This window comes from Mytilus trossulus, chromosome 3 (genome assembly GCF_036588685.1).
Source record: "Mytilus trossulus isolate FHL-02 chromosome 3, PNRI_Mtr1.1.1.hap1, whole genome shotgun sequence".
NCBI classification, from domain to species: domain Eukaryota; kingdom Metazoa; phylum Mollusca; class Bivalvia; order Mytilida; family Mytilidae; genus Mytilus; species Mytilus trossulus.
This window is the reverse complement of record NC_086375.1, coordinates 48,854,376-48,878,135: the sequence shown is the minus strand read 5'-3', so window position 1 is coordinate 48,878,135 and position 23,760 is coordinate 48,854,376. Positions and strand designations below refer to the sequence as shown.

The window sequence follows — 23,760 nt, the reverse complement described above, 5'->3', positions numbered from 1 at the left end:
TTTTTTCCTCGCTCTTTTGGTTCTGTTCAAAAACAGATTTTTGGATATTTTTTTCTACAATATAACAAGACAGAGATTTATTGAATGGAAAATAATTAAATGTAGCTTATATAATTGATAACACTAAGTTGAAAACATTGCATGCAAAAAGGCATTTAAAAACCTCTATAAATATATACATTTCAGATTTGAAGCGAGTCTGACATATCGGTTAATTATTTTAAAACTAACGTTTCTTTTGTAAACCGGTATTGGATCCAGCACAGTACGTCGACATTTGACCAATTGTTCGATAAAGGTAAAGGGGCGTACATAGTCACTTTTAGGTATGCAGGTGGCTAGATCTAAGCAGTAAGTTTTGTTTATATTTTTGCAATATTTGTTTTACAGCGAATTTACATTTTTTACATTTATATTTAAGAGTGAGTGATTAAAGATGAGCATCGTAGAATATTATTTGTTTTAAATTAAAACCTGACCATTTTGTTATCAAGTTTATTATGATAAGATACTGTCTCAAAGAAATATCTGCTGAACGTTAAATAAAAAGGAAGCCGATTTTTACGATTCAAAAGAAATTGGAAACAATGAAGCTGAAAAATTCTAGATCGAATAGCCTGAATGCTGGAAAAAACACTATATTCGTCTAAAAACTGTCATGCAATGCGTGTAATAAAATCGTATTACTTCAACAGAGTCAAAACTTATAAATGATAAAGTTATGTGCATTCAACATCAGCAATATGACAAACAAGATATACGATTATCTGGTAATCAGTTTGGTTTGGTATCAGGTATTAACTGACTGATATGGAAAAATCGTCTGTAACACCAATACTTTTATGTGCATATTTATAAAAGGTCTTTCCTCGTCTTAATGGTTTTTCTAATGATTTGTTAAGGTCTTTCCACTACGTTAGAAAAGACCTTATTGTTTTTCTAATGTTTTTTAAGGTCTTTCCACTACGTTAGTTTTTCTAGTGTATTTTTCTCTTTTTAAGGTCTTTCCTCTACGCGAGGAAAGACCTTATTGTTTTTCTTATGTTTTTTTTTCTTTTTCTTCCAGCCTTTTTTTTTGCACACCCTCCCACCGCTTCTATTTGAGTTATCATTACAAAATTTTAACCATCGATAGACCTAATCATAAAGTTTTACCAGATGAACTTTTGTAGGATTTCATCATCCCCTTTAGAAGTTATTTTCCTTTTTTTAAAACACTTCCCCCCTCGTTGTTTTTTTAAGATATCATGACCTTATTTTAACAATAGGTAGATCTCATCATGATGTATTACCATATAAGGCTGCATATGATTTCATCATCCATTTTGAGAGTTATACCCCCTTGAAGCAATTACTTATATTTGCATTTTTCTCAAAAAGTATCAGAGATAGAATTTAATTGAAAAGGTCACTGAGTGCAAAAAAAAATTACGCTGCAATTTCAAGCTGACATAAAAAGAAAACCATAACAATCTGCTGCATACATACAGCGTATACAATGTTCCTCTCGACGAGCTCTACATTTTATACATTAAACTAAAAAGTGTCCGACCGTCTGTTCAAAAGTTACGTCAACATAATTCTTAAAACTATAGTAACATGTGTATATCTTTTAAAAGGTAACAGACATCACCCAACTATAAACTGTAAATATGATCAGTAATTCAAGATTTTCAATTGTAAAGTTTAAGTGGTCCTGAGTTGAATTGTTTTTCTACAGTGTTGTCAATAAACTGCATATCATTTATCATTTAGCAGATTTAGGATATCTACTATAGTTACAGAGATAATTCAGTTTGAAGTTTTGCGAGCGAAGGCATGTGTTTCTGAACCAACAACAACTTTAAATTTAATGAAATTAAAGGATTTAACATGGTTATAAGTTTGACCAAATACCAAAATCATTCAATGAATAAAATACCCAATAAAATGAATTTGAAATTTTTATGTTTTGCATTGACTTTGTAAGTTTCATAAGTTTTATTCATATAATTGATATTGCATCATTTTTGACGATGTTGGGGGAATGGGGTCATCTGATTTATCAAATTGAAGGTTTTAATATACTCTATGTAAAAATGAAAATTTTAAACCCATCTTTCATCCGAGGGGGAAGGGCGAGGTCATTTAGTGCAAACATAAAATTTCTAAGGAGGTAAGGTTTTCGCATATCAAATGAAAGAACATAAAGCGTACATTTCAAATTTCCGATTGGCGTCCCCAAAAATGGATTAGATGGGGTCATTGAGTGTAAAAAAAATATCTTCTTTTTAGATAAGATTGTTGTATATCAAATGAAAGGTCATGATGTGCACATTTGAAATATCAAAGTTATGACCTCCAAAAATGAGTTAGATAGTGTTATTTAGTGCAAAAATCAAACTTTCCAGAACATGACGTTGTCGCATATTAAATGAAATATCATCAATTCTATGTTACATTAACCATACTTCCGATCTGGAATGTAGGCGAATGATGTCATTAAGTGTAAACAACGAAAAGTTTCATATGGTACACCTGTCGCCTATCAAACGGAAGGTCGTACAAAGTACATTACGAAAACATCACTTTTACAGGAAAGACCTTTAGTTGTTTTACAAACAATTGAGATATAAGTTTCTTTTTTGTTCCTTCCAGCATTATTTTAGGCACGCCCTCCTAGCGCTTCTATTGGAGTTACCAATACCATTTGAACCATCGATAGACCTCATCATGACCTTTTACCAGATGAACTTTTGTAGGATTTCATCATCCCCTTTATAAGTTATCGCCCTATTATTAATTTTTTTCAACATGCCCCCTCTAAATGTTTTAAAAGAGGGACGAAAGATACCAAAGGGACAGTCAAACTCGTAAATCTAAAACAAACTGACAACGCCATGGCTAAAAATGAAAAAGACAAACAGAAAAACAATAGTACACATGACACAACATAGAAAACTAAAGAATAAACAACACGAACCCCACCAAAAACTAGGGGTGATCTCAGGTGCTCCGGAAGGGTAAGCAGAAAGATATCAGGACTTTATTTGTACAATAGGATGATATCATTTTGATGTATTAACCATATGAGGCTGCATAGGATTCGTTATCCCGTATGAGAGATATATCCACTTCAAGCAATTTATTTAATTGCATTTGTTTTTTAAATATAGAACCGAATTGAAAACGGCAACATTTACAGGAATATATGGCAATGTTAAAGTCATAAGAAACCTCAACTTAGAAAAAATAATGCATATATTTTTATTAGCTCAATGGATAGTTTTCATTATAAAACTTATGTACATATACTTATTTCTGAAGAAAATTTCTTTATTTGTTCATATTTAGAAGACGTTTAATTTATTTCCCCCCGACATATTTTCCGTATGCAAAGTGACCTCAATGTGACCCATCTCGTAAAAATACGATGATCGCAATACGCATGGATGTCCTTAAAATAAACTATTATCTGAGTGTACATGTTAAAACACGTACTGAATATCCATGCTTTTTTGTAAATGTTGACAAATAGGTGACAATCGTTAAAATTCGGCCTAAAAACATGCACTTTAATTACCTGCCATATTTTCACAACAACACTGACCGATTGAAAAAAAAATTGACGATTATACGAAATTTATGTGGAAAAAATGATAGAATCGTGCACAGAAGACTAAGTTTATGATGAATGTATGCATTGGTTTAAGAATTGGAATAACATTTTTTTTTATCGGTCACTCGTTTCTTATGACTTTAATAAACATAAACAATTATTTTGTTTTCAACCCTTATATGGAGTTATTTCTCTTGAAAGATCATACATAAATTTTGAAAAAATCTAATTCGGGGACTGGAATTCGTAGAGACTTGAGACCTTCACCAATAATTTTTAATTCATGTGACCTTTGATAAACACCCAAGGTAAAAGGTCACTGAGTGCAAAACAAAATTACACTGCAATTTCAAGCTGACATATTAAGAAAACGATAAGAGTTTGATGCATACATATTCTGTATAAAATGTTCCTCTCGACGAACTCTACATTTTATACATAAAGCATAAAAATGTCAAAAGTTACGTCGAGATAATTCTTCAAAGTATAGATATATATGTATATCTTTTTAATGATAAAAAATATCAGCCTACTATAAACTGCAAAAATAATCAGTATTTTAAGGCCTTTAATTTGAGGTCAATGTCAGGTCATAATGAAATTAAACCTTGCCCTTTTAAGTGAATCATGACCGTGACCTTCTGATATTTAAAAGGTCAAGTGGTGCTGAGTTGAATGGTGGTAGTCCCATGTCTCTACGACTCCCGGTACTCAAGTTTTGTATTGCATCATATATTTGATGATGAATTGTGACCTTGGTGAAATTTGGAATTGTCTTATTTTGTTTCTACCAAGTTGTCCTTCAAGTGCAGATAATTTATCACTTAACAGATTTGAGATATCTATTGCCATTTTAGAGATAATGTAATTTGAAATTTGGCGAGCGGAGGCATGTATTTCTGAATCAACAACAGCTTACCACCTGCAGTTTTCAAAAATTAAAGAGTTTGACATGATTATATGTTTGATCAAATACCAAAAACATTCAATGAAAAATATACCCAAAAAAATCATTTACAATTTTCATGTTTTGCATTGACTTTATGAGGTTCATAAGTTCTATAATATTTTTTATATAATTGATATTGCTTTATTTTTGGCACTTTCCCGAATGGGAATATCAATTGAAGTTCTTAATGAGCTGTACTAGAAAATGAAAAATTTAAACCCCTTTTTCTTCCCAGTTGGAAGAGTGAGGTAATTTAGTGCAAAAAATTCTCAGATGGTTGGGTTGTCGCATATCAAATGAAAGTCCATAAAGCGTACATTACAAATATCAAATTGACGTCCCTAAAAAATGGATAGGGTGGGTAGGGTGGGTCATGTAGTGCAAAAAAATAAATTTCATTCAAGTTATGGTCGCATATCTCATGAAAGATCACCAAGTCTACATTTCATATATCATATTTCCAACCTCGAAAATGTAAGCGGATGGGGTCATTAAGTGTAAGAAGCGAAAAGTTTCAGAAGGTATACTTGTCGTTATATCAATCTAAAGGTCGTGCAAAGTACATTAGGAAAACATCACTTTAACAAAAAATACCTTTCAATTGTTTTTACAAACAATTGAGATACTAGTTATACATTGAATTCAATGAAACGACAATAAAAGGAAAACAATCCCTTTAAATATTCGACTTTATTCATATTCCGACATTCGGACTTTCAGCTATGTATAACTTTAAGTCACCACATATTTAAAATTTCAATCCAAACTTTTTAATATATCAAAATTGAACTCGTGATAACACGATAACATTAATGAAACAAACCCATTTAATAATGAAAAGAGTTTGGTACTGTACACGGAAACAGTTTTGATTTTACGCAATAGGTGGGGCCAGTTTACAACCAAAAAGTATCAACCTTTACAACGTTATCAAGTTCATCTAAACATGATAAACAGCTCGATTTTTGACAATGAGGTCTATCACGTGAGAAAATCATTGTTGTGAAAAAAAAAGTGAAATATATTTATTCTAGCGTCGAAAGTGTATAATTATATTTTTGTAATAGTTGTAAAAGAACGTTTTCTTTGTGACGTAGTGTTTTACCTGAAATCAAAATTCTATTAATCTTCAATAGAAATTTCGAAACATGGCTTAATTTTGTACTATCAAACAAAAAACTTTTACTTTATTATCTCTTTCCCATTTCTCCTTAATCACTGCCTCCCTTTACTTTGTCCAAACCTCCAAACAGTGCTGCATACTGACAAAAGTAAAAAATAGATGTATTAATGTAGATGTTCGTTTATGTCATACATGATTTAAAGCAGATTTCACGTGGCGGTAAAGTGTTTCATGTAACGGTGTGACTGAACGAAAATACCTGTTATCAAGTTAAGTTTAACTTGTTATTCTTAACTGGTCATAATTGAAAATTAAGTTTGGTACATGACTTTATCGTAGTAGAAGATTCATAAGTGCTAGGGGATGGGAGGGCATTTTTTGCATTTGTTTTTAGTATAACCTACATACCTTAAGCAATTGAAATCCGTGTCTTTTTTTGAGTCATAATATCATGATGTAGCAAATCCGATTGACAAATTATCGAAATATTCGCTTGACTGAAACAAACTGTAATCAATCAAAAGTTTTAAACTTGACGACTTATATGGAATATTTGACTTTGAGTTATAAATTTTCGTTGTAGTTCGGCATTTTTGTTATTTTACTGTCTATAGAATCGCTTCTGAAAGTTATTGTGGACGTTGATGAATTAAGTCAGATATATTTTCCTTTTTAGGATTGAAATATAATACCTTTGACAGAAGCGATACAGATCTATTCATTGGCATTTGATGTAAGAGTTACTTTGAATTTAAAAGTTTGAACATTTGTATCCCTAAAAGGGCTAATTGATGCTTAAAATAAGATTGTCTTTCGTCGATTTTTTAAGTTTTAATTGCAAGACAGTTTTAGTAATCAGATTGCTCCTATGTATCATAATGTAAGTATATGAATACAAGAACTTGTGGTATGAGACGAGTCTCCATCCAATTCACAATTTGTAACCATTAAAGGTTAAAGTATGGTCTTCAACACGTAGCCTTGGCTCACACCGAACAGCAAGCTTTGAAAGGCACCAAAAGTGACTAGTGTAAAACCATTCAAACGGGAAAACCAACGGTTTTATCGATAAAAAACCAAAAAGAACGACACTTATGAACAACACCAACAAACGAAATCTAATGAACATCAGATTCCTGACTTATGACAGATACAAAAAAATGCAGCGGATTAAAACATTTTAATAGGTACCAACCTTCGTCCTTATCTGAAACAATAGTGTAACACTACAACATAGAAAAACACACTATAAAAGATCAATTAAAATGGCTTTACTAAATCAAAATATATACAATCACAATTAAACACTGAACAAACAAATTCGATCTATTACTCATTGTAAACATGAGGGGTTAATAATTAAAGGCAACAGTGGTATACCACTGTGAGATGTTAAACAATTTCAGAAAAAAAACCTTGAACAAAATGCCGCCAAATATGTATAAATTTATTATTATTTCTAGATTTAAAACAATCAGAAATTGCCAGTTTTGGTAGTCTGACACAATGATGTGCACTACAAAGATGCTACCACTTATGATGTTAACAGAGATGTTCTTACAACCATCATATGCCCAAGGTTTGTTAGTATAAAACATATCAGGTTTAGTGTGTTTGTGTGTCAATATATAGGGAAAAGATTTTGTATTGATTACATGTTTTACTACTTTTCAACGAAAAATTTAAAGTCATGAAGCAGCCAGTTTTTATCAACGGAGGAGGCATGAGTGCCCACAAAGGACGGTCGATCATCGGTAATATAAATTAGAATGATATCGAACCTATTGTCACATGTGGGATTCGAGCTCACAAACTTGTGTTGACAAAACTAGTGATACAAATTAGATAACTTCTTTTCAATGTTATCAGACACAAACAGTTATTTTCTGACATCGGACTCTTGAACTGAATTTAAATGTGCGTATTGTTATGCGTCTACTTTTCTACATTGGCTAGGGGTATAGGGGAGGGTTCAGATCTCATAAACATGTTTAACCCCGCCGCAATGTTGCGCCTGTACCAAGTCAGGAGCCTTTGGCCTTTGTTTGTCTTGTATGATTTTTATTTCAGTTTCTTGTGTATAATTAGAAGTTTAGTATGACGTCCATTATTACTGTACTATTATACATATTTTTTACATATTAGGTGAAGGACGCCTACGGGTGCGGGAGTTTCTCGCTACATTGAATACCCATTGGTGGCTTTCGGCTGTTGTCTGCTCATTGGTCGGGTTGTTGTCGCCTTGATACATTCCCCATTTCCCTTTTTCAATTGTATTGTAAAAAGCTATTCCTCTGACAAAATACCAGTTACATTCGCAATTTTTAAATCATGTTGTAGTTCTTATCTTCATTTGTGACTCATCTGATTATGTACATCACTGTTTTCCCAGGCGTGTTGCTGACTATCATTTAATGACATACAAAATCTTCTTGAAACTGATAAAAATTCCAAGTACATCTTGCAGGGGAAATCAAAGATACCAATTGTGAAGGATTTTTGTTGAAACATAACACAAATTTAATGTTCAACGAGGTTCAAATTGTCTAAAGGCTAGTAGCCTATGCCAACTTTGAAAAAAAACATGAATTCCAAAATCTACGAAAATGAAACTTTTCCTAAATCTATGAAATTGAAAATAAATAAGTTACCCTTTTCTTGTTTACAAGATGCTGCTGAGTGCCACCTGTACACACCAATTATTATATCATATACATAATTAAAGAAAAAATATTGTATAAATTGTTATCAATGAATGACACAAAATCACTTCACACATGCACAAACAAGCAAAGGAACAGTGATCTTTATTGCTGTTATTCATCTCAAATCAACATGCCGGGGCTCCTTTAAGGGAACATAGAGGGAACACTCTCAACTCACTTAAATTCCACGCATTTCCTTGAAACTTAAGGTTACTTTAATTTGGCTGAAAACGTATACGTATGTGAAATATTTGCCTTTAAGCAAATGACGGTCAATTTAACTGTGCTTATCCAAGTTTGAGCTGTAATCTTTGTTGATTATTTGTCTCATTGTTATTGCATCTTTTCTTCACTGGAAATACATATTATTTCAATTTGTAAGAAGAGTAGTTTTTTTATGTATTGTTTTTGGAAAAGGGGTATGTTTATAACTCAACCAATAGCTTGTGTTAAACACACCATTCAACCATCTTATTACCTGAGAGACCTTCGGGTTTAAAGGAGGTACATGAAGTGTTCTGTAATATTTTCAAAATTTATCATCTTTTTAGATGTAAAAATGAACATTTATCTGTAAACCTTTAAAACTTTATTCAGAAACTTTGATTAAAATCCCATTTACGCCATCATAATGTTGGGAAATTCTTGTGTATGCATGACCTTTCTGCGAAAAGGTGGTGTAAGTTCTTCTTGTCAGTGTGTCCCCAAAAGAAAGGCATCCTTTATGTCACTACTTGAAAGATGATACATTCAAATTTTTGAGAAATTAAAAACTCTAGCCTTTAAATTTTAATTGAATCTAGAATGCAAAATTACCAGGATAAGGGAAATTTGAATATAAATTATTACAAAAGTAGTTTAGCATATATGTGATTTTCTTTTCTATTGGATATTGAATTTCTCATCCAGTTTGTCAGAAATAACAAAAGTTGTATACCTCCTTGTGAAAGTATCTGTTTCAATGATTAATATTACCAAAAGAAATAATATTAACCATCTCTAAAGAAAGCTCATGTACTGTGAAACCGTTTATGGTTATCTTGAGGAAATATTTGCAAGAAGTTTAAGCCTTCATATATTTGTGATCCACGTGAATATAAACATTAGGTTTTTTTTTATTACTTCATATTTAGATTGAGGTAAAAATAATAGAATAAACCAAATCAAATTTATACTATGATTCCTGTGAAAAAGGACACGTTGTGGTATAATTTTCAGGTCTGTTTAATAATAACTCTTATTTTTAGCTCACCTGGCCCTTTTTCTAAACACTTTGCGTCCGTCGTCCGTCGTCGTCGTCGTCCGTCGTCGTTGACTTTTACAAACATCTTCTCCTCTGAAACTACTGGGCCAAATTAAACCAAACTTGGCCACAACTATCATTGGGGTATCTAGTTTAAAATACCCGATAACCCGGTCAATCAACTAAGATGGCCGCCATGGCTAAAAATAGAACATAGGGGGAAAATGCAGTTATTGGCTTATAACTCAAAAACCAAACCATTTAGAGCAAATCTGACATAGGTTAAATTGTTTATCAGGTCAAGATCTATCTGCACTGCAAATTTTAGATGAATTGAACAACACGTTGTTGGGTTGCTGACCCTGAATTAGTAATTTAAATGAAATTTTGCTGTTTTTGGTTATAATCTTGAATAATATATAAGATATAGATACACTGTAAACAGTAATGATGTTCAGCAAAATAAGATTTACAAATAAGTCAGCACGACCGAAATGGTCAATTGACCACTTTAGGAGTTATTGCCCTTTATAGTCATTTTAACCATTTTTCGTAAATCTTAGTAATCTTTTACAAAATCTCCCCTCTGAAACTACGAGGCCAAATTAAACCAAACTCGGCAACAATCATCATTGGGGTTTTTAGTTTGAAATTTGTTTCCGATGACACGGCCATCCAACCAAGATGGCCGCCATAGTTAAAAATAGAATATAGGGGTAAAATGCATTTTTTGGCTTATAACTCAAAAACCAAAGCATTTAGAGCAAATATGGCACCAGTTAAAGTGTTGATCAGGTGAAGATCTATCTGCCCTGCAAATTTAAGATGAATCGAACAACACGTTGTTAGGTTACTACCCTGAATTGGTAATTTTAAGGAAATTTTGCGGTTTTTGGTTATTATCTTGAATAATATTATAGATAGAGATAAACAGTAAACAGCAATAATGTTCAGCAAAGTAAGATTTACAAATAAGTCAACACGACCGATATGGTCAGTTGATCCCTTAAGAAGTTATTGCCCTTTATAGTCATTTTTTTACATTTTTCATAAATTTTTGTAGAGTTTTAGAAAATATTTTCCAATGTAATTACTTGGCCAAGTTCATTATAGTTAGAGATTATTGTAGCAAAAAGAATGTTCAGTAAAGAAAGATCTAAAAACACATCACCATCACCAAAACACAATTTTGTTATCAATTTGTCTGTGTCCATTCTTTAATATGCACATAGACCAAGGTGAGCGACACAGGCTCTTGAGAGCCTCTAGTTTCTAGAAGTAACGTCACAGTCAATCGGTTCGTTTGAAAATTAAGCCTTAAAATTGAGAATGGAAATGGGGAATGTGTCAAAGAGACAACAACCCGACCAAATAAAAAAACAACAGCAGAAGGTCACCAACAGGTCTTCAATGTAGCGAGAAATTCCCGCACCCGGAGGCGTCCTTCAGCTGGCCCCTAAACAAATATATACTAGTTCAGTGATAATGAACGCCATACTTATTTCCAAATTGTACACAAGAAACTAAAATTAAAATAATACAAGACTAACAAAGGCCAGAGGCTCCTGACTTGGGACAGGCGCAAAAATGCGGCGGGGTTAAACATGTTTGTGAGATCTCAACCCCCCCCCCCCCTATACCTCTAACCAATGTAGAAAAATAAAAGCATATCAATACGCACATTAAAATTCAGTTCAAGAGAAGTCCGAGTCTGATGTCAGAAGATGTAACCAAAGAAAATAAACAAAATGACAATAATACATAAATAACAACAGACTACTAGCAATTAACTGACATGCCAGCTCCAGACTTCAATTAAACTGACTGAAAGATTATGATTTCATCATATGAACATCAGGCACAATCCTTCCCGTTAGGGGTTTAGTATCATACCATCATAACATATATGAGAAGAACATAACCCGTGTCATGCAAACAACTGTTTTTAGAATAAATGTCTTTAGTTCCGACGCAAAGACCTTATCAGTGACTCAATATTAACGCTAAAATATGCTATCTTTAATGACTTGACAACAGTATCGTAATTATATCCCTTCTTAATCAGTCTATTTAAAGGTTTTGTAAGTTTCTGAGGTGAATACTGACACCTTTGTGCTTTATAAAGAATATTTCCATAAAAAATTGGATGTGAAATACCTGAACGTATAAAAAGTCTGCATGTTGAGCTATATTTACGAATGGTGTCTTTATACCGATGATAAAATTTAGAAAATGTTTTGACTAATTTGTGATATCGAAAACCCTGTTGTAATAATTTTTCAGTAATACATAAATTTATCTCGTTAAAATCTAAAAGATTGTTACAAACACGAGCGAATCGTACAAGTTGAGATATATAAACACCGTAAGATGGTGACAAGGGAACGTCACCATCTAAAAATGGATAATTAACGATAGGAAATGAAAAATCATCCCTTTTATCATAAATTTTAGTATTCAGCTTTCCGTTAGTGATATAGATATCAAGATCGAGGAAAGGGCAGTGGTCATTATTAGTATTAGCTTTATTTAAAGTAAGTTCAGCAGGATAAATTTCATTAATAAACATACTGAAGTCGTCATTATTGAGAGCCAAAATATCATCCAAATATCTAAAAGTATTATTAAAATAAAATTTGTTTATCAGATGTTGTTTTGATGGGTCTTTGCTTATTTTTGTCATAAATTGTAACTCACAACAATACAAAAACAGGTCCGCAATAAGTGGTGCACAGTTAGTCCCCATTGGAATTCCGATAATCTGACGATATACGGAATCCCCAAAGCGAACAAAAATGTTATCTAGTAAAAATTCAAGGGCATATATAGTATCAAAGCATGTCCAATTAACATAGTTTTTTTGTTTATTGCTACTAAAAAAGGACCTAAAAGAGTTTGAACATATATATTCACATTCTGATTTTTTGAATGCCCATTTAATTAGGTGTGTGATTTTTTTCTTAATGAGAATGTGAGGCAATGTGGTATACAGGGTAGAAAAATCAAAACTTCAAAATCACCAATATGAGCATGCAATTTATCAAGTACTTCCAACGAGTTCTTGACACTCCAAAAGTAATTTATTCCACTATTTTCGAAGGCCTTATTTGAACAATTTATTATAAGGTTTTTAATTGTACCAAGTGTGCTGTCAAGAAAGAAAATAGGGAGGTTCATTGGGCAAACCAATTATCATGAGTAGAATTTTTTTTTTTTTTTTTTTTATTTACTTGCACACTTACTGTTGCGAAATAAATTGGGACATTTGATTATAGTTCAGTGGTACTGCAAACAGTGTGATTACTTTCCTGAGTAAATAAGTTTATCAAAAAACTTTCGGGAACTTCCCTGTACATCTCTTCTATGAAATTAATATTGTTAACTGAACAATATCCGAAACAAAATAATACCATGCTATATACTCTAATTAATCACAGAATCCATTTTTAGGCAAAAACATAACAAACAAATAACTATTGTGGAAATAACGGCCACAGTTCACTTAGAATGACGAGGTCTGACATGATTACAGAATGCCGACATGCTAGTTTTAACTGACAAATCTGTGCACCATTGGTAGCAATGGATGCTCAAGTTCCTCCAGGTTAAATTCTAAAGAGAACGAGGGTTATGATCCCCAAATACGTCGGGTCTTATTCGCACCACCCCCTGGTTTCAGGGGAGTAAAGATTAACATTTTTTATATTATAAAACACTGAATACATAGGCCATACTATGTATCATTAACAGTCAAGCTCGAACTGGTACCAATTCAGAACCGGCCACTCAGGGTAGACATGAGATGGTCTCAACAGAACTTCCTGCGGTACCGCAGGAAAGTAAAAACCTAATATGATCCGACGTACAATTACGGGAAACGATCATAACCCCTTAATCTTGCCACTTGAGTGTGTCTATACACACTCACCAGAATCCCCCCCCTTTCCTACAACCTAAAGGTCCATTTTGGTGAACTAGCTAAGAAGGCATTATTCTTTGTTAATATGTTTGAATCTTAGACAATCATATTTTTCCTTTTGTAATAGCTTTGTTATAAAGGTGCTGTTTTTGAAGATATCACTTCTTTCGTTGTATTAACCATGTTATATATATATATATATATTTATCATCATAAAACGCATTGTTTTAGCAGTAATACATCCATTGATAAACCGATCATGAATTACCAATGGGTTTACTAAAAGAGTTATCTCGCCTTAACCGGCTTAGTTGAACAAAATGTATTCTAAAGCACATATGTTTGGAACTTGTTAAATATTTCTAAGAGATATAATGCGATAAATCAGGAAGTTTCTTCATAAAAATAAACAGTATAATCAATAAAACTGAACATCTGTGTATACATTCGGAGATTTGGGTAATAACTAGATTGATTGGTCACTGCAAAAGTACAATGCAAGATGGTGGTAAGCCATGAATCTACTCAATTGCTTTGTTAATCTGTAATATGCACTAATATTAGTTTTCCATTTTCAATTTTATTATCCTCTACAAAGTTTACGAAATACATTACCTGTATATATAATAAGTGCTATCCTAGGCACTCCTTCAAAGTCGTGTACATTTGTATAGGCTAATCTATATACTAATTTTAAACAAGTAACGTGACCAATATTTTAGAAACCAAGGGAGTAGAACGTACACAAAAAACAACAAAAAATAAAAAATCATATCAATCAATACATAGAAAGTACCACATATCGTGTACTAACATGACTAAAATTGGCAATCACATGCATTCCTAGTAGTACTTAAAATTCGGATACAGCTAAGCAGTATGTGCCGCTTTTTTGGAAAGTTCAAACTTGAATAGTTTTACGTCGAATATATTTTGTGACCTAAAAGAACTAGGCGTTTCCTGTACTAAATTGGCTACCCCATGCATTCCTTGTAGTACTTAAAAATTCGAATACATGTTTTTGGAAATTTCTATCTTGAATAGTTTTGCGTCGAATATATTTTGTGACCTAAAAGAACGAGGTGCTAGAGTAAAATTCCATAGTATTACTTTAAGTAATGGGTAGTTGATTTATTCCGACTAGAATTAAAAAGATTGTGTCCATCAGCTTCTAGATAAGAATGCTAAATGTTCCCTTTGATAGAAGGAAATAGATCAAGAGTATTTGAAATAAATTTAAAAATTCATCGAGTTTCCCATCTGGATAATATGCGTGTTCGTTTGTAAAAGTCCTTAACAGTAACTTATATACCGCATATTTGTTTTGTTTCTAAAAATAGATGTGGGGAAGCCCATAGTTCGTGCCGACATGTAAAATAAATATGATAGTAAAATACAAACGTATTAAAACATCAATGTTCACATATCTGAGTAAGATAAGACAATCAAAAATAATCTAAACAATACATGTACATGTATCATGTGTATATATACAATTACATTATCGCACTTCAAAGTATAGAGGATGTTGTGTACCATGCTCTGTCTGCTGCTTCGTGAGTTATAAAGTAATTTGATAATTGTGTGAAAAGTGCACATAATTCTCTTATTTTCTCTAAGTTGACTTGTTGGTCAACTAATTGTCCTGTCCATGAGCATGAGTAAGCTATTTGAAACCTATACAGACTATTGCTTGTATAACTATATTTGCTTGTATCACTATATGAACTATATTTACGCAAGTCAGAAAATTTAGGGTCTGGCTTCACGCTTGGTATGTAGGATTCAACAACGTAAACATGAGCTCTGCAAATCTCTCACAAGTTCAACTGACGTGATATTTCATATCAAAATCAAATATCAAATTTAATATAAGCATATTTTACAACAGGAACACATGCATAATGTAAATAGCTAGACAAACATGCAAAAATTAAAACAAGCAAGCTAACAAGAAAATAAACGCAAATTGAAAAGTATAAATATATACATGTAACTGAGAAGCTCCCTCGTGTAAATAGAATTGGTATGATTCAATTAGACAACTCTTCACAGTAGAACAAACGGCAAATAAAATAATAACAAAAAGTCATTTCACTGCCTTCAACGATGAGCAGAGCCCATGCCACATTAACTATAATTATTAGTTGTCACTTTTCTGCCTTCATTTATGAGCAGAGCCCATGCCACATTAACTATAATTAGTCACTTTTCTGCCTTCATTTATGAGCAGGGCCCATAACTGCATTAATATCAATAAGTCAGTGTACTGCCGTCAACCATGAGCAAAGCCCAAGTCGCATTAATAACATTTAGTCACTTTTCTGCCTACAACAATGAGCAGTGCCCATACTGCATTAAACGAAGTCAATGTACTGCATTCAACAATGAGCAGAGCCCATGATACTGCATTAAAGAGTAATTAAAAACCAAATAGAAAAATGTAAAACAAGTCAAACGAGAAAACAGTAGGCATAATTTATGTACATTTTTTTTTATATAGTAATGCCGATTTAAGTGTATCAAACAGTTTAGGAAATATTTAAGACTACATGTTCAAAGGATTTCCACTTGTAAATATTTTAATCTAAGCCATCGACTCTGATGGATTTAATCTAAAACTATCGCGTCATCCGCCACAAAATTTCTCTTCTAACTCTCATATAGTGTATTTCATCTATTACACGTCAGCTGAGCCATCTAACACATAGTGTAAAATTGTGTATAATAGTGGTAGAATCTATAAAGTAAATGACGATGAGGAATTTGCACTTATAGCCCTCGTGTGTATCTTGTGTGTAATAAGGTGCGTCTTCAAAACGACTGCATGGTTATATAATTTATGTACATTAAAGCAGACATGTAAAAAAGGCCACGAATTAAATATATGACATCAAATTATAATAATAAATAATCCTTTCAGTAATCTTATCTTATCACCATCAGATTATCTTATTCCTAATGATAGAATAATTATACACCACAAAACATCAACTTTTTTTTTTTTTTTTTTTTTTTTTATATATTTATAGATTATCGTTGATCATCTCAACGAGATTGATTTTCTCGCTTGAGCTGGAACAGCGAAAGTGAGAAAAGCAATCGAGTTGAGATGACCAATGATAATCTATTTATCGCTATTTTACCTATGACGACGTTGTCAATTTCATGTCAATTTCGTTAGTAACGCCACGTGCCTGCTTAGTTTCTAGTGATAATTTTTCCATCTCAAGCGAGAAGCATGATATGAAAATTATCACAAAAAAAGATCTAAAGAAAAATGCACAAAATAGCGATAAATATAAATTCAACATACCGAGGTTTAAGCTTGACGAAATCTGCAAACCGCTGGAAACAGGTAGTGAATTCTTTGGATCAGTGGTTTTCCTTCTTTTAAATCGTGTTTCCTTACAAGTGCATCTTGTGCTGTGTGGAATTCTAAACGGGAGCTCCTGGTGTGAAGATCTTGTTCTGCCATTAAATTGATCACCGGTCAATGAGCCACTGACAAATTGGAAGCTGTCCCTGTCATTCGAGCATTGTATAACTTTTATGGCGAAGATACATTATTAAATTGTTCTAATAATCTCACAAACATAAACATGTCGAAAGAAGCTGGATGTGTTCCTCGTGTTGATGACTCGGTTGATGGCATCGGATCGTGTGGTGACAGTTCGGTTTACCTTTTAATATCGTCGTTTGCTGACCCTTGCAAATGAAAATCCTTTCTTGGAGAATTGTCTTGTCTCTACGATAGTTTCATTTCAAAATATTAGAATATGATATGCGGATGTCAAAGATATTTTACGATTAAATTTTTTGAAACTTTTACATATCTACAAGATTGGCTAGTGCAATGTAATGCTGACGAGTCATGTGACGTTGATTGGCGGGAAACAAGAACCGGATCCGAATGAGGCAATAATCATTTCTCTTTAATTAAATTGGTTTATCTTATAAAAGCGATAAACCGTATTAAAAACACTGTTAGCATCCGTTTCCCGGATATTTCTAACGTGTTATAAGTTCACCATGACAAGCGTAAGCTGTTGTTCCCATGTCATCTATTATCATATAACCTTTACACGCTTCTTTAAAATATGTCTGATTACCCGCCTTCCAACCAACATGTAACAAAATGGAACATGAAGGTAAAGTCATGTATTTTTAAGATTGAATATTAATACAGATAGAGGAAATCTGTCGCGGCAGAAAACAAAAAGAAAATGAGATCTACCGACACACTGTTTACACCAAAACTGTCATAAGTCTTTGTAAAGGAGTTTACATTACCCTGAAAGCACAATTGTTTTCCAAATTTGCCAATATAAATCTTTAAAACTATGCTAGAAAGAGACACACTTTAAATGTCGAAAGTTATAAGAAAAACAAAATCTACAAGTCTCATAGGAGAAATTGTTGGTCTACTTCTTGTATGAATAATCTAAATACAATTATTTCCATTTTTGGGAGCATTTTAGTTTAAAATTTCATGTGAAAGATTTTAACTGATTCAGTCATTAAAAACGCTTCGATTCAGGCTAAAATATTGAAAAAATCTTTCAAATATGCAAAAAATGTCACTTTTCAGATGGTTTTTGTCAAAAATGAAAATGACCGCATCCGTGTACATTCTCAACCTTCATATACATGTTTGTTATGTATTATCATCAAATACAACTTACATTTAAATATTAATAATAAACACAAATGCGGCTATTTTCATTTAAGACGGAAACCGTCTAAAATTTAACTAAAATGCTAAAATTGTGAAGATTTCAGTAATTTAGCTAGTACCCGACATATGTGCATTGTTTTGTCAAAAACAGTCCATATGTATGAAGGAGAAGCATTCTACTATCCAATAAATAACTAAAAGTTTACATTTCAACAATTTTGTAAAACTGCCATATTTTTGGGCCAAAAGGATGAGTTACTGAACTTTCTCCTTTATTAGTAGGACAAGTTCTTAAAATTTGCCAAAGTATGTAAAATCATCAGTAGATTCTATATAGGGGATCAAAACCTGCAAAAAAACATAAGCAAGAGAAGACTTGAATCATGTTAACACACTTTAAATTGTCAGTAACTCTAATAGGAGTTGTTCGGTGTGAGCCAAGGCTCCGTGTTGAAGGTCGTACTTTAACCCATAATGGTTTACTTTTTAAATTGTTATTTGGATGGAGAGATGTCTCATTGGAACTCACACCACATCTTCCTATATCTAAGTTCCCTTTGATAATGGTTTTCACTCATTTTGCCTATTTTCTTTAAAACCAAGACAAGCAATGTACATGCAACATTTAAAAAAATAAAAGCAAAAACAAAAACAAAAACAAAAACAATATCAGATAATAAGTAATGTTCATTGAACAATATTACACAAAACTAAAATGATTCCTCAAAAAAGTAACTAATGGACATACTTTGAAATTGATGAAGAAATTATTTTATTCATTGTTACATTTGCTATAAATTTCAGAAAAGTTTTGTTGAGATTATTAAATCTTCTTGCAACAACTGAAGTTATTAAGTATCTTTAATCGCACATCTGGCGTTTATGTCTTACTTGGTATTCAGAAGTTACATAACACCTTTTATTTTGTGTTAATAATTGAATCAAATGTTTACAGACACACCTTTGTACTTACAATATGTTTCCAGATTCACCAATTGTAACCATACTCAACGATGCCATTAATGTGATGCAAGGAAACTCTGTAACACTTGATTGCACTGTATCCTCCCTTACCGAAAAAAAAACCAGCCTCCTGCAAATAGTTGCTGCAGGTCTGCTGCGAACTTGCATCAGACTTGCAGCGAACACAGAGCTTGTGTTTGCAGCATGTTTGCTGCAAATACGCTGCAGGTCTGCTGCAAACAATTTACCTTGCAAATGAGTGTTTGCTGCAGACCTGCTGCAAACATTTTTATGCAAATATTCTTTTTCCTGCGTGTTTGCAGCAGACCTGCTGCGTGTTTGCTGCAGACCTGCTGTAAACATTTTTATGCAAATTTATCTTTCTCCTGCATGTTTGCAGCAGACCTGCTGCAAACATTTATATTCAAATTTATTTTTTCTCCGGCGTGTTTGCTGCAAACTTGCAGAAACTACATAAATGATTATACAATATTAACCAATTAAGGCCGTGTTCACACCAAACGCCGTGTAGAGTAAACATGTTTACAATTAGTTTAGTGTAGTGTACACTGGTTTCCCATTACATTTGTTCACATCTATACACCTTGTTTAGCTACCTGTACATAGGATTTGTTCCCACTTGTAAACTATATGTCATTTAAATGTTCATTACGTAGAACTGAATTCAAAATTTTTGGAAAATATTTCTAGCGGTAAGGGAACAACCATTTGACTTCAAAAGGGGGGTGGGGGGTGGGAATGGAAATATTCCGATCCCCAATTTGATAATAAAAAAAAATGATCATACAGATGATAAAAAAAATTTATTCTGAATCAAGAGTTTCCCCATACATTATAGTGTTGAATATTGATAAAAAAGTATTTGGTCACCAGCATCGAAAAAAAAGGAATAAAAACGTATGCGCGAAAAAAAATGGGACTTAGATAAAAAAAAAAAAAATAACCCTCCCCCTTTTTTTAAGTCAAATGGTTGCTACTTTATGAAAGCCATTTTTATAATTTGCAGTAGTTTGGATATACTAGGGATGTCTCGATAACGCATTCGAAAACGATAGCTGCAACAGCGTGCTTACAGCCGAAAAAAAAAAGGATTGAGATATTAGGGATCACTACATTTTAACTTTTCTGTTCGTTTCAAATGGTTTTTCTTCTCCAAGGAGTATTTGGTAAAGGAATAGGGTAACGTTTTTTTTAATTTATTTTACGTGTCATTTAACGGATCAAAGATACTAGACAAACATATCATTTACCTCACACTTTTTTAGTCATGCATTTATGCGTGAATCGTTTTTTGAGTAAAGACCAGTGGCGAATATTTCTGTGTACGTCAAGTCGGTTCTGGAAGACCTTTTCAAATGAATTAGGCAGCAATTATTTACTTCATTTTTTGTGGAGGGGGAGGGGGCGTGAGCTATTGATTTTTTTCAGGACAAATTTTGGTGACAAGTCGAAATCAATTTTAGCATTATATATAGTGGCAGCTGAGGGTGCAACAAACAAAAAAAAATTTAGGGCCAAAAAACTGGAAACATATTTTGTTTCCAAAACAAAATCCATAGCTCACCAACCCACCCCTTGTCTTTATGTTTTATACTCAACTATAATAGCCCCCCCCCCCCCCCCCCGAAAATGCCTTATGCGTTCGGCAATGATGCTGCTTTGAGTCTTGATTAGGGGTTAATAAAGTACGTTAATTTTTTTTTTAACAAAAAAAAAATCTGTAAAATTTAGACAACTAATAATTATCAAAAATATCAATTTTACTCAAAAATAGTTTCCTCCAAAAATATATACACGATAAAACTAATGTCCTAAATGTCTAGTTTTGTGTACACTTAACCTACACAAGGCCTACATTGACTATCGACTGTGTGTAGGTAAAACATGATTTAAACTACATGTAAACATTGAGTTTTATCAATGGGAACGCAATTGTGTTTAGTTTACGTGTGAGTTACACTAACACAACACCGAATTTAGGTCAATGTGAACACGGCCTCAGATAATGATTTTAATGATACACATTTATTTATTTTTTTCACAGGTATCCCAGTAGTACAAATTTTACAATCTTCATACCAAGTAAATTTTGGCAGTTCTAGAGTTTTGGAGTGTACAGTTAGTTCAAACCCCGCCCACTCAACTGTACAGTGGCAGAAATTAGTCAACAATCAATTTCAGCCAATCAACTTTGCCAATAATAAATATGAGGGATCTTCTGTTTCCATTCCATCTTTAACAGTTAATTCAGCTGACTTAAATGATGAAGGATTTTACATTTGCACAGCTACTAATAGCTTAGGAATTGGACAGAGTTCCCAGACCTTCTTAGATGTCATTGGAAGTATGATATCCTTTATAAACTTTCATGTAGAAATTATTACATGTATTTAATGTTGCAATAATTAAAATGTCACAAAAATTTCAGAATTATGTAAAATTGAGAAAACATTCCACTAGAGACAGAAACCTGATCATGTCTGGCATGGCGTAGTTAAATTAATTTACGTCTAAGGTAGATTTCAGGAAGCTTTTTTATTTGGTCCAAAAGAAATATCTTTACACGATTATAATGTTTAGAATTACCGTGTACTTTAGGTTAATAACAATATTTGGTGAAATAACAATAGAACTTTAACGCCTTTTTTAGAACATTTTATTCTTTTAATAAAAAATAACTAGTTTTGATGATAAGATGCATTACAAGTGTTCTGTATTTCAAGAGTTGTTTGTGTTCCTTGATTATTTGGATATCATGACAGTTCACAAATTGGATATTATGTGCTCAGCCTTTGTAATGTTGTCAGAGCATTATACATACCAGATCATAATCATATTTAGTTGTCAACATGATGTAGTTATCTTCTGAAAATGATGAACATGTGTATATATTTAAAACAAAAATCAAAAGTAGGGCAGTTATTCATATTTTATAACTTCTTAAGACTTTTCCAGCTTATTTTAAATGTCAAATTATTTTGTTTTTATTTATACTTTTCAGATATTTTAACTGTTACAATTCAGCAGTCACAATATTCTGTTACGATTGGTCAGACAGTAACCCTGGGATGCACCGTGACTGGTTCCCCTGCTGCTACCAATGTCTATTGGCAGAAAACAGTAAATAATGTTGTTACAACCATTAGTAGTAACACCAACACAAATAAGTATAGTGGCTCCATTGTAAGCACACCATCACTGACCATTGTCAATGCTGACCAGAGTGATGAAGCAACCTACGTCTGCTTTGCTACCAATGGTGTTGGACTTGGTCAGAGTACACAAACTTTCTTGGACGTTACTGGAAGTAAGCTATATTTCTTGATTGTTCTAAAAAATGTTTTTGAATTTTTTCAAATATTCTTATTATAAAAATTTAAACTTAATACATGTGATGTAAGATATGGTTTGTTAATATTTGGTTTTTAACAATGGCTACAAGCCATGTCTAAAGAAAAAACAATGTTAAACCCACTTGATCTATGGCTATAGAATAATATCTTCAGACATTTATCAGCCTCTCTACAATTTTGTGAAAAAAAATATGAATGAAATAACTTGGAATAGTTTTTTTGACAGATGAAAAACTAAATATTGGAGGAATCTCACAATAGTAAAGTACCAGTAAAAGACAAAAAAGAAGACAAAATTTCTAACTTTCACCTGCATTAATTAAATTCACTATTTCGGAAAGATTGCTCATAGGATTTTGTATTAGTTCATGATATACATGATTGATATTATAAAACCTAATTTAAAAAAAAAAGAGAGTTATCTCCCTTGTGTGCATTTTTAGCAATTAAGGCATACAAACTTTTTTGATAATTAATTCTATACAAAAGCAGCAATGTCATTTCATTTGATTTAAGTACAACTTTTTTAAGGCTATAGCTATGTTTTAAACTATTTTAGAGGGTTTTAGTTGTTTCTTGTTAACTGGGTTAAAGACAGCAGTTTGTTTGATTGATTGATTGATTATTGCTATAGTGTCTACAAGATTTTGTGAAGTAGATGAAAATTGACCTTAAAACGATCATATTGACTTTTTGCTCCAAAAATAGGTAGATCGGACATATTTTGACTTTATTTAATGACTTCCTTAGTTTGAGATTAATTGTAATTATTATGTGCCTATAAGACTGAAAAATGTTGTTTTTTTTGTAAGAAAAATAATAACTTTACCTGGCAAAGCCGTGTGTTAAGTGTATTTCGGCATTTCTCTCCAAAAATGCCTTGTTGAATTAAATGAAATGTCTTATATGTAAACTTTTTCTGTTTTCGACACAATTGACTATTAAGAAATGATCTATTTTCTGTGAAATTGGAAAATTTTATGAAAATAGAAAATTGGCAATTCTTACCTTTCATGCCTATACTTTCATTGATAAAACATAAAATGGACTCATCCAGTGTCCAGTTTGAAGGTCATTTTAGTTACTGTCACATTTATGCACGTTCTGATTTAATCAATAGTCATGTATGAAAAGCATAAACAGTTTGAAGGTAAACTAATAATAACTTAACCCAATCAAATTGCGTAATATTCAATAACAATGACTGG

The 23,760-nt window shown here is 32.4% G+C and overlaps 1 protein-coding gene across 3 annotated transcripts in view; it reads left to right on the top strand.

Moving 5' to 3' along the window:
* The first annotated feature begins 282 nt into the window (after nucleotides 1-282).
* LOC134711717 (hemicentin-1-like) overlaps nucleotides 283-23,760 on the top strand; it is a 45,931-nt gene continuing 22,453 nt past the window's right edge. Inside the window, exons 1-5 of one of the 3 annotated variants that reach the window (XM_063572528.1) lie at nucleotides 283-351; nucleotides 6,347-6,403; nucleotides 7,134-7,249; nucleotides 21,244-21,543; nucleotides 22,201-22,506. In XM_063572528.1, coding sequence (XP_063428598.1) covers nucleotides 7,177-7,249; nucleotides 21,244-21,543; nucleotides 22,201-22,506 — 679 coding nt within the window. In that variant the 5' untranslated portion in view covers nucleotides 283-351; nucleotides 6,347-6,403; nucleotides 7,134-7,176. The remainder of the gene's footprint in view (nucleotides 352-6,346; nucleotides 6,404-7,133; nucleotides 7,250-21,243; nucleotides 21,544-22,200; nucleotides 22,507-23,760) is intronic. The other 2 variants (XM_063572529.1, XM_063572530.1) reach the window with 2 other exon arrangements.